The sequence below is a fragment of the Rhamphochromis sp. 'chilingali' genome, assembly GCF_963969265.1.
Source record: "Rhamphochromis sp. 'chilingali' genome assembly, chromosome: 13".
Lineage (NCBI taxonomy): Eukaryota > Metazoa > Chordata > Actinopteri > Cichliformes > Cichlidae > Rhamphochromis > Rhamphochromis sp. 'chilingali'.
In genome coordinates, this window is record NC_137940.1 from 33,956,355 (window position 1) to 33,968,798 (window position 12,444).

At 43.4% G+C, this 12,444-nt stretch overlaps 1 protein-coding gene across 5 annotated transcripts in view; it reads left to right on the plus strand.

Annotated features, from left to right (window-relative positions):
• The window catches only part of fgf13a (fibroblast growth factor 13a), a 104,639-nt gene that overhangs the window by 47,315 nt on the left and 44,880 nt on the right, over positions 1-12,444 (plus strand). For 4 of the 5 annotated variants that reach the window (XM_080900326.1, XM_080900327.1, XM_080900325.1 and 1 more), the window contains one exon: positions 8,386-8,553. The exons of the other annotated variant lie outside the window; for it this stretch is intronic. In XM_080900326.1, the coding sequence (XP_080756452.1) occupies positions 8,386-8,553 (168 nt within the window). The remainder of the gene's footprint in view (positions 1-8,385; positions 8,554-12,444) is intronic. 5 annotated transcript variants of the gene reach the window in all.

The following is a 12,444-nucleotide window of genomic DNA, read 5'->3' on the forward strand; positions in this document are numbered from 1 at the left end:
AACATAGATAAACCCAAATATGAAAATGAGCACAACATTGTTATTGTGCCTTACTTACTTTATTCTACATACTATAAATACGCAGCACATCTACTGTACTGTTGCACACATGACCTAATGGTAGGGGGTGTTAAATAGATGTTCAACTAACCAAAGCAAGATATATCCTGCACTGCCCTGCACTTTATTTGTAAGTATTTCTCCTTACTGTTAGATTTATTCCTGTCAGAGGGGCAGGAATATCTATTGCAGTTTGCTGGAGGTCCAGTGCGGCAGCACTGGTGTCTATAGATCACGGACTATCACGAACCTGGCTGACATTTCACTCTGTCTGTGAGTGGCTGTCCTGATGGAGAGTGAGGTACCAAGCCTCGCTGTATCATCCATCATGCTTCCTTCATTCCCAAATATGCGTTCTTCATCAAGGCCGGGGAGAGGATGAAAGCTGTAAAACATAGTGCCTACCCCCTCCTTTGCAGTCGTCCTCTTAGCCCCATCGTCACTCTTTTTTATTACCTCTAATGAGCCAACAGTTAGCTGGCTCATTAATAATTGCTGGCTGTAATTAGACATTTGTTGTAGTTCTCAAGAGTCTTTTCTCCCTGTCTTTTACACCCGTTCCCATTTTCTACATCAGCAGTGACCTCAGAAAGGTATATTTAGTAAAAATGATATAAAGGATTAAATATGTAGTAAATGGTTTACAGCTTAACTCTATCGAGCTTTGGAATAATTATAATAATGGCAAAAGAGTCTGCTAAAAGATGGAGCGAATATTTGAATATTCTCTTGACTGACTCCTTTCTGGCATTGTTTTGTGTTGCTATTTGAATCAGTCTGAGCTACTTATTTATATGAAAAGTTACCGGTATATATAAATATATTTTTTGCTGAGTTGAACTACTGGAGAAAGGTTATCTGAGAGCATCAAAGAGGAGCAAACATGCCGCTGAGTTGTGCAGGACACAATTTATGTGATAACTGATTGTTCCAGGTGTGGAAAATTGAATATATGCTCTGCGTATCTATCTATTAAATATGTGAGGAGACACATACTGTGCCAAGCAAGGGACGTTCTGTACTAACTTTAGAGTTTATGGTCATTTTTTAGGACTCTGGTCTTGCTAAAAGGTTGTTTATTTAGTCTAATAAGCTGGCTTTTTCCACTGTGATTGGAGTCTTGGTGTAACTATTATCAAGTCATAATTCCTCTGTTACAATTATATATATATATATATATATATATATATATATATATATATATATATATATATATATATATATATATATATATATATATATATATATATATATATATATAAAAACACCCAGCACGCCCCTGCGGGCAGTTTATCCTTCAAGCTCGGGTCCTCTACCAGAGGCCTGGGAGCTTGAGGGTCCTGCGCAGTATCTTAGCTGTTCCCAGGACTGCGCTCTTCTGGACAGAGATCTCCGATGTTGTTCCCGGGATCTGCTGGAGCCACTCGCCTAGCTTGGGAGTCACCGCACTATATATATATATATATATATAAAACACCCAGCGCGCCCCTGCGGGCGGTTTATCCTTCAAGCTCGGGTCCTCTACCAGAGGCCTGGGAGCTTGAGGGTCCTGCGCAGTATCTTAGCTGTTCCCAGGACTGCGCTCTTCTGGACAGAGATCTCCGATGTTATTCCCGGGATCTGCTGGAGCCACTCGCCTAGCTTGGGAGTCACCGCACCTAGTGCTCCGATTACCACGGGGACCACCGTTACCTTCACCCTCCACATCCTCTCGAGCTCTTCTCTGAGCCCTTGGTATTTCTCCAGCTTCTCGTGTTCCTTCTTCCTGATATTGCTGTCATTCGGAACCGCTACATCGATCACTACGGCCGTCTTCTTCTGTTTGTCTACCACCACTATGTCCGGTTGGTTAGCCACCACCATTTTGTCCGTCTGTATCTGGAAGTCCCACAGGATCTTAGCTCGGTCATTCTCCACCACCCTTGGGGGCATCTCCCATTTTGACCTCGGGACTTCTAGGTTATACTCGGCACAGATGTTCCTGTACACTATGCCGGCCACTTGGTTATGGCGTTCCATGTATGCCTTGCCTGCTAGCATCTTGTAAGGAGCTTTCTTGTCTTTATGTCAGTGGCTTCTATCTCCTCCTTTGGCCAGCCTATTACCCCAGCAGGGTACCTGATCACGGGCAGGGCGTACGTGTTGATGGCCCGGATCTTGTTCTTACCATTCAGCTGACTCCTCAGGACTTGCCTGACCCTCTGCAGGTACTTGGTGGTTGCAGCCTTTCTAGCGGCCTCTTCATGGTTCCCATTTGCCTGCGGGATCCCCAGGTACTTGTAACTGTCCTCTATGTCTGCAATGTTGCCTTCTGGTAGTTCAATCCCCTCAGTTCTGACTACCTTCCCTCTCTTTGTTACCATCCGACTACACTTCTCCAGTCCGAACGACATTCCAATGTCATTGCTGTATAGCCTGGTAGTGTGGATCAGTGAATCGATGTCTCGTTCACTCTTGGCATACAGCTTGATGTCATCCATGTACAGGAGGTGGCTGACAACTGCTCCGTTCCGTAGTCGGTATCCGTAGCCAGTCTTGTTAATGATCTCACTGAGGGGGTTCAGGCCTATGCAGAACAGCAGTGGGGACAGAGCATCTCCTTGGTAGATCCCGCACTTGATGGTAACTTGTGCTATGGGCTTGGAGTTGGCCTCTAGTGTTGTACGCCACATCCCCATTGAGTTCCTGATGAAGGCTCTTAGGGTCCCATTGATCTTGTACAATTCTAGGCATTCCAGTATCCAGCTGTGGGGCATTGAGTCATAGGCCTTCTTGTAATCAATCCAGGCAGTGCACAGGTTGGTCAGTCTGGTCTTGCAGTCTCGGCTGATTGTTCTGTCTACCAGTAGCTGGTGTTTTGCACCTCTGGTATTCTTGCCAATTCCTTTCTGTGTCCCGCTCATGTATTGACCCATGTGCCTGTTCATCTTAGCCGATATGATGCCTGACAGGAGCTTCCATGTAGTACTGAGGCAGGTTATTGGTCGGTAGGATGAGGGACCTATGGATATATATATATATATATATATATATATATATATATATATATGTATATATATATATATATATATATATATATATATATATATATATATATATATATATGATGTTAGTGCATATATATATGCATTAACATCATCTGCTAGTGCTGCATGTTAATGCAGCACTACGGGCAATACCTACAACCACGATTACTGACACTAACAAGCTGATCTACAATACGGCAGCAGTGATCAGTGAGATGCTTGGCTACAAGTTGAACAGCGACAAGGGGCAGTACCCTCCATGGAGAAGGAGGCTAGAGGGCAAGATCAAAGTAGCACGGAGGGAGGTTAGCCAACTAACGGAGTTGCAGCAAGGTGCGACAAATAAGGTGCCTAAGAAATACAGCAAGCTGTCCATACCTGAGGCCTTGGAAACTGCCAAGCAAAGACTCACAGCCTTGGCCAGCCGCTTGAGGAGGTACACCAGAGAGATAGAAGGCAGGAGAATAAACCAGCTGTTCTCCACAGAACCAGCAAAGGTGTACTCTCAGTGGCAAGGGAACAATAAGAGAACAGCACCACCAAGGCTGGAGACGGAGCAATACTGGAAGAGCATATGGGAGAAGGATGCAACCCATAACGGCAATGCTCAGTGGCTAGTGGATCTGAGGGCAGACCACAGCTACCTCCCTGAACAGGGTCCAGTAACCATCACAGTGGCAGATATCCAAGAAAGGGTCTCCAGTATGAAGAGTTGGACAGCACCAGGGCCCGACATGGTTCACGCCTACTGGCTAAAGAAGCTGACTGCACTCCACGAGCGTCTGGCAGCACAAATGAACCAGCTGCTAGTTAACGAGAGACACCCGGAATGGCTAACTGAAGGCCGGACGGTCCTGATCCCCAAGGACCCCAAGAAGGGACCGGTCCCCTCCAACTACCGACCAATAACCTGCCTCAGTACTACATGGAAGCTCCTGTCAGGCATCATATCGGCTAAGATGAACAGGCACATGGGTCAATACATGAGCGGGACACAGAAAGGAATTGGCAAGAATACCAGAGGCGCAAAACACCAGCTACTGGTAGACAGAACAATCAGCCGAGACTGCAAGACCAGACTGACCAACCTGTGCACTGCCTGGATTGATTACAAGAAGGCCTATGACTCAATGCCCCACAGCTGGATACTGGAATGCCTAGAATTGTACAAGATCAATGGGACCCTAAGAGCCTTCATCAGGAACTCAATGGGGATGTGGCGTACAACACTAGAGGCCAACTCCAAGCCCATAGCACAAGTCACCATCAAGTGCGGGATCTACCAAGGAGATGCTCTGTCCCCACTGCTGTTCTGCATAGGCCTGAACCCCCTCAGTGAGATCATTAACAAAACTGGCTACGGATACCGACTACGGAATGGAGCAGTTGTCAGCCACCTCCTGTACATGGATGACATCAAGCTGTATGCCAAGAGTGAACGAGACATCGATTCACTGATCCACACTACCAGGCTATACAGCAATGACATTGGAATGTCGTTCGGACTGGAGAAGTGTAGTCGGATGGTATCAAAGAGAGGGAAGGTAGTCAGAACTGAGGGGATTGAACTACCAGAAGGCAACATTGCAGACATAGAGGACAGTTACAAGTACCTGGGGATCCCGCAGGCAAATGGGAACCATGAAGAGGCCGCTAGAAAGGCTGCAACCACCAAGTACCTGCAGAGGGTCAGGCAAGTCCTGAGGAGTCAGCTGAATGGTAAGAACAAGATCCGGGCCATCAACACGTACGCCCTGCCCGTGATCAGGTACCCTGCTGGGGTAATAGGCTGGCCAAAGGAGGAGATAGAAGCCACTGACATAAAGACAAGAAAGCTCCTTACCATGCATGGAGGGTTTCACCCCAAGTCCAGCACCCTGAGGCTGTACGCTAAGCGGAAGGAAGGGGGCCGGGGACTGGTGAGTGCCAGCACCACAGTCCAGGATGAGACAAGGAACATCCAAGAATACATTGGGAAGATGGCCCCAACTGACCGAGTGCTCAGTGAATACCTCAGGCAGCAGAAACCCAAGAAAGAGGAGGGAAACGAGGAACCATCATGGAAGGACAGGCCCCTGCACGGTATGTACCACCGGCAGATAGAGGAGGTGGCTGATATCCAGAAATCCTACCAGTGGCTGGACAAAGCTGGACTGAAAGACAGCACAGAGGCACTAATCATGGCAGCACAAGAACAAGCTCTGAGCACAAGATCCATAGAAGCTGGGGTCTATCACACCAGGCAAGACCCCAGGTGCAGGCTGTGTAAAGATGCCCCAGAGACAATCCAGCACATAACAGCAGGGTGCAAGATGCTAGCAGGCAAGGCATACATGGAACGCCATAACCAAGTGGCCGGCATAGTGTACAGGAACATCTGTGCCGAGTATAACCTGGAAGTCCCGAGGTCAAAATGGGAGATGCCCCCAAGGGTGGTGGAGAATGACCGAGCTAAGATCCTGTGGGACTTCCAGATACAGACGGACAAAATGGTGGTGGCTAACCAACCGGACATAGTGGTGGTAGACAAACAGAAGAAGACGGCCGTAGTGATCGATGTAGCGGTTCCGAATGACAGCAATATCAGGAAGAAGGAACACGAGAAGCTGGAGAAATACCAAGGGCTCAGAGAAGAGCTCGAGAGGATGTGGAGGGTGAAGGTAATGGTGGTCCCCGTGGTAATCGGAGCACTAGGTGCGGTGACTCCCAAGCTAGGCGAGTGGCTCCAGCAGATCCCGGGAATAACATCGGAGATCTCTGTCCAGAAGAGCGCAGTCCTGGGAACAGCTAAGATACTGCGCAGGACCCTCAAGCTCCCAGGCCTCTGGTAGAGGACCCGAGCTTGAAGGATAAACCGCCCGCAGGGGCGCGCTGGGTGTTTTATATATATATATATATATATAGTGCGGTGACTCCCAAGCTAGGCGAGTGGCTCCAGCAGATCCCGGGAATAACATCGGAGATCTCTGTCCAGAAGAGCGCAGTCCTGGGAACAGCTAAGATACTGCGCAGGACCCTCAAGCTCCCAGGCCTCTGGTAGAGGACCCGAGCTTGAAGGATAAACCGCCCGCAGGGGCGTGCTGGGTGTTTTTTTTATATATATAATTTTAATAATAACAATTATAATTATTAACATTAACAACAACAATCTTAATCATAGTCATAATGTTGCCTAAGTTGGATTTTTGAACTATAATCACACACTGATTGCCATTTGCTGATAGACATATTGCTCCTATACAGAGTCCACTGTTTCCATTAAACCCCACGATAATCAACAGTTCAGGAAAGTCAAACAATTTATGAGTACATTAATAACAATACAGCACACTCTGAAAACATTTTAGTGACTAAAAGTGAAGACGCTTTAGGCATTTAAAAAAAAATCTAGCTTATATTTAACTTTTCTTTTCCAAGTGACTTCAAACAAAGTATAAAAATATGAGTTAAAAGAATGAGTGAGTGAGAATAAACTCAAATTAATATTTTATGGACCCACCCATGATCTTTAAAGTAGTAAAGTCCATGTACACCTGCATAGTTTTTACTTGGAAGGTTGGTTGTTCTTCAGCATCATAAAGAACTTGCAACAGCTTTCTTTGGCTGTAAGGGCATTGGGTGCCTCGTGTTGATTCTTGTAACCACAGATGTCTATGACGTTCAGGGCTCTGACTCCTTTTCCTTTTTTAGTCTAGCTATATGTTTGGGATTGTTGATTTGTTGCTGGTGTGCAGCACATAGACTAGATGAAGAACATTTTATCTCTACAACACAGTGTTCAGTAACTTATAGGTTATCTTGAAGACTAGTTAAAAACATTAAGTAAGGCCATGTGCTGCTTATATACTTTTTCATGCTGTTTGTTTTTTAATCTTAGAGTTTGGAAGTCATAGTGGATTGCACACTGCTCTGTCAGGATTTCCTCCATATGGTTACAACATATCAAGGTCAATAAATGACAGGTATAATATTAAACAGTCAAAACAAGAGTACAAGATGTTTTTTCAAGATATGTGTGAGGTGTGTATGTACCTTGACATACTAGGTGTTAAAGTACAGTGCATCCACATCAATGTGTGCTGAGGGTCTGTGTACGTGTTTGTACATCTGAGTTTGTATTTATCAATTCATGGATTAGCCCTCTGGATGAGGCTGACTGAAGTTTACATGCAATACAAAAAGATTTAATATCAGATCATCAGTTGAATGTGAGGGAAAATGAGTCATGAGTTATATGTAAAACCTTGGAATTATTCATAATGTCATTTTTCTGCAAATGGAAGATAATTATGTTGGTCACACATGTCATAGATGAACAGGGTATTACTCCTATTTGTGGTTCAGTGGAGGCAGATGATTAATGGCCTTCTCTTTTGTCATTTTCATTTAATAATAAGTGTGTCAGAGAGAGGCATGACACTGAAATCCATTAGGATAAAAAGATACAATTTATTTGGACTGGTTTGCTTGTAGCTAATCCATCAACAGAGAGAAAATAGGTCAATGATTAAAGCCCATGCATTGTGCCTGAAAGAGGACGGATGCATTAGGCCCAGTCCAGACCGAATCAGAAACACAAGGATCTTCACAAGACCCCAGAAATCCTATAGAGACATGCAGAGTCAAGTTATAAAAACTCTCCTTAATGTCACTTGTCCCAAGCATGATTTCATGAAAGCAAATGTGGCCACCCAGTGTGATCTGGGGGGTTGTGCATGGCCTTGCATTTGCTTGCCTACTCAAAATAAATGGGGTGGATATGTTGTCAGAAAGGGGCCTTAAGATTCTGGGATGCTTGCTTCATATATACTGTAGCAGACTGCACGTTTGCCTGCTTTGGCTTGTCCACAACTTAATATTATTCTCCCAACCCCAATCACCTCATTTAAGTGCTGGTCCAGTGCCTGCTAAAAACCTGCCATAACACTGAGTTTGAACATTGAACTGTTCTTGGTCCCTTTATCTTTTCTTTGTGTTATTTTAACACTTTTCCTTTTCAGAGACTAAGGATATATATAACACAACCCCCACTGTTGTTTATTTGTCTGTCTGTTATTTGAGTTATTTTTGTGATCTTAGTGTTCTTTATCTGAGCCTGTCTATTTCTTTCTTATTCTCTTTTATCCTCCTGTACTCTCTCTCCCTGCTCTGCCTGTCAGTATGCATTTTAGTACCGTTATTTAATGCTGTTGCTGTTGCTAATGCCTTTTTATTTGCTTGTGTTTTTGCTGTTGTTGTTGTTTTCTTTTGTTTTTATGTGGTTTCTAACCCCAGTTCATTCTGTTATGGCACACCACAGTCCAGGATGACGCTGCCCCAGGTACCCAGGAGTACATTATGTTACGGCAGGATTCCATCCACTCTGCGGATATAAGGAGTAAAGGGTCCCCCTTTCGTGCTAAGTGTCACGAAATCTTCTGCTGCCCACTGAAGCAAGTCGCCCACAAAGAGAACGCAGAACCCGAAGGTTTGTTTGCACCCCTCCTTGTTTTGATTTGCTGATGCTCCTCGCTTCTTTCGGCCACTCTCATCTCACCCCCTCTTCATATTCTGTCCCTCCAAACGAAGTTTTTTTTCAAAATTTCTGTTCCATTTTTAGAGAGCATCTGGTGCGCTTCTGCATGTGTGTGTTTGTGCACGAAGGCGTGCGTGCAAGTGTGCGTGTTGGGCATATTAGACGACCCAGTGCTGAGGGGATATTCGCTAGCAGAGAACTTGTAGGACGGCGTCTCTCCCTGGGCCTCGTCAAGTTTAGTGCGTGTTTGTGTGAGCGTATGTGTGTCTGCCTGCATACCCGTTATGTTGGACTGAGGAGCATAGCATCTGTAGCTCCTGTCCACCCCTCCCTACCCCAAACCATTAACTCGGTCATTGCCACCCTGAGGCGCATGCACAGACCAAAACAAAGTGCAAAAAGAAAAGGGGTTATAGATGGAGGCAGCTGCTGCCCTAATGAGTTCAATGACTAGGCGATTTCAGTATGTGCTTCCACTTAAACTGGCCCAATAAAGCAAAACAAAACAACACAAGGCTGTGAAGATTATGTTTCATATCCATGACTAAAGAGTGATCGACTCATCCACAGACTGTCAAGTCAGCAAACCCCTCCTCCCTCTCCTTCCTTCCCGTGTTTCCTATGCTTCTGCCTGTGGTTCAGTGGTCTTGGTTTTTGCAGCCTACCATTGCTTCCTTCCTTCTCTCCCTGCCTAACATTATTTTGTTTTACATTTCCTCCATGTTTCATTTTCCTGCTTCAATACTTGCTGTATGCAGCTATGGGGAGAAAATATACCTGCATATAGTACAAGTACGCAGAATTTGTTAAGAGAAGTCCATGTATAAGAAAAATAAAAAACAAAATAAAAACTTTCTGCTCCTAGCATGTCACTGCACCTTGCTCTTTCTGGCATTCAGGTTCTTTGGCTACCTCATTTATCATTCAACCTTCTGTATGGTATTACGATTGTAGAAATTGCTTTCCTTTACAGACATCGTGATTGGTAAGAGATGAACTCTCTCACACATGTTGTCTACAGTGTGCTGGTCTATATTCTGCTGTATTTAAATGTCATGTTTGGCACAGAGTTTCTGGACCTGTCATATTAGTTGACCTGTTGATAACGTTCTCTTTACTCACTGAAGGACTTGCACACACGTTCTTATCCTTGTGAGGAAAGAAAGTGAGGGTGAGAGAGATAAAGTAGTGGTATACTAACAGAGGTCTGGCTGGAGAATTACAGATGTATTATTCAGTTTGTCTGCAGCTCCAGTTGGACGTGACTGAATTTACAAAGGAAGGAGGGGAGACTACAGCTCTTACGTAAGCTGTTCATGAGGATGTCATTTATGCTGATGCATGATGTGAATGGAAACTGTGTTATTAAACTGATCTATGGAACAGGCCGTGTAGACAGATACACAGATTATAAAGAATATGTAATTGTCTCCTGAAAATCTTTGCAAAAGCACAAACTCCCACATTAAGAAACAAAACAAAAATGTTTTATATTTTTTGGTAGAATGGCAACAAATTAGCTTTTACATTCGTTGAAAAGACGGCATTTAATGTAAGTTTATGCGTTCTGAGAAATCTGGGCAAGAAAGTCAGTCCCGTCACACTGTTACCATGGCAACAGCATTTCAACTGCTTTGTGTTGCTTATTAATGATGTTCATGGACTCTAGCTTCTAGAATACTTAGCTCTGTGTCTAACAGACTTTGTAAGTCACAGTGGACTGCAGTCCAGGCTGTTGCAGTTTGTTACATTTTTCCCTCTATGGTTAAACTACATCAGTGACAGTAAATGAAAACTATCACAATAAGTAGTAAAAACAAGACTTCTTTTGTGCCAGCAGGAGTAGATTGTTGAACTGTGAACAGTGACACTTGCTTTGAAGAAGTATGAACAGCAAGATCCATTAATTACCTAGGCTTTAAGAAAGTCAATCCAATTCCTCTGATGCATATCCCAGAAGTACACTGAAGTGGCTGAAGTGGGACCAGTATATTAGCTTTACACGTCCAGAGACATGTGTGACATTCTCAGGCCTGTGTGGGTCGCCTGCTGTCAAAGAGTTTGTTCTCTGTATTATCCAAACTCTCCTTGACTCAGTCTGTGTAACCATCTTTTTCTCTTTATACTCAAATCATTGTTTTCTGCTTCTGTTTTTCTCTTTAGCTCTGTTCTGTGTCTCCACAGTAGAAACAAAAGATGGTGCCTGAGGAGCAGATCTGTGTAAATATCCATCCATAATTCAAAGTACTGCAAGACTTTGTCTTTATAGTTTGAGGCTATATGATATATACACAGACAGACAACTTTCTAAGGCAATCTGGGAAGTAAAGTGCTTAAATCATATATATATATAGTATTTGCGTGTGACATACTTAATAAGCTGTAGAAGTATTTCCAGCTGAATTATGCTTTCCTGTCCATTTCAGACACAAGATGTTCTTTCACATTGGCTGACTTTAAATTGCAGGAGTTTTAAAATGCTAACTGACGTAGAAATGTGACTGTGTTGCAGAAAGAAATGTCACATGCTGTCACTTTTGAGATACCCATTTCACAAACTTGTCTTTATCATATGTATCCCTGTCTCTTGTTCTCTTTTTCTGTCTCTCACACACATAGACATTTTAGGTGTCACACATATTCGCATTCAAATGCACACGAGGAACTTGAATAAGTTATGGTATAGATGAATAATGTTTTTAAATTGTGGTTATTGGGAGAGTCCTTCTAAATCAATTTTTAGACCAAGTGATGAGGGACAATATCCACAGTCCTTGTTCTCTCAAAAAGCTTAGTCATTGTCAACTTATAGACTTATACCTATACACAACTTTTAGCCAAAGAATTACGTAAGAAAACCTAATTTTTCTAGGATTTTCTCTTTGTGTTTGTGCAAATTGTTTCTTTTTTAATTATAATGGGCACAGAGTCACCCACAAAGAACCTTACACAGAAAGCAAGGCTGCCACTGGTGCCATTCTGTAAAAGCTGTAGCCATGCTGGATACAAAGAGTAACTGCCTGTTTGTAGTTGCAGATTTCCATCCCGTTAGGCCTTTTATTTTCATTCTTTTCACAACAGCTTGATATCTTGAACCAATCACAGCTGTCGCTGAACTTGTAATGCTGACACATTGGGGACCAGGACCTGTGCAACATTTATGCTACTACCTAATGTGTTTCTACTGTACTGACAAATATTTAATCTGCTGCCAAGGAAATGAAAACAGAAATGCCAGAGGAGTAAGTAGTAGCACCATTTATTTCCCACTTATGCATGATGGTGAATCACCACAAAGTTGCAATTACATTTCAGGGGGTTACTTTTGCTGCTGATAATAGCACAGTCTGTTGGGGGATCCCACTGCAGCCTGCACATTACTGCAATATCAACAAGACCAAACATGCAACCATTAGATGCACTCATTCCACAGTAGCAGCTTGTCTAATTTTCTCTCTGTCCTTTGCAGTCTGTCTTTCCGCATAAAGGCAATAATTCCAAGTTGATGCATAAATAGACTATGCATGAATAAATCATGTGTATGATAATGCGATTTGGTACCTGGAGAGCGCAGGGTAGCAGAAAAGCATCAGTGTCATATCAGCACTGCATGCTCTTCTGCATTTACCTAACCTCTCTGATCATATGTAAGAGGAGAAATTTGTATTTTGAATTTTATGAAAGTCCTACTGTGTACTTTTAGTCTTATGTTTCTCTTATGTGCTTTTAGCCTTATCCAGATGTAAGTACAACTGCTATACAAACTTCAATTTTTTAGTCATTTTGAGCAGACAATAAAAAGAGTGCAAATTAAAGCCACTCAAGAGTTGTTATGCAGAGGCC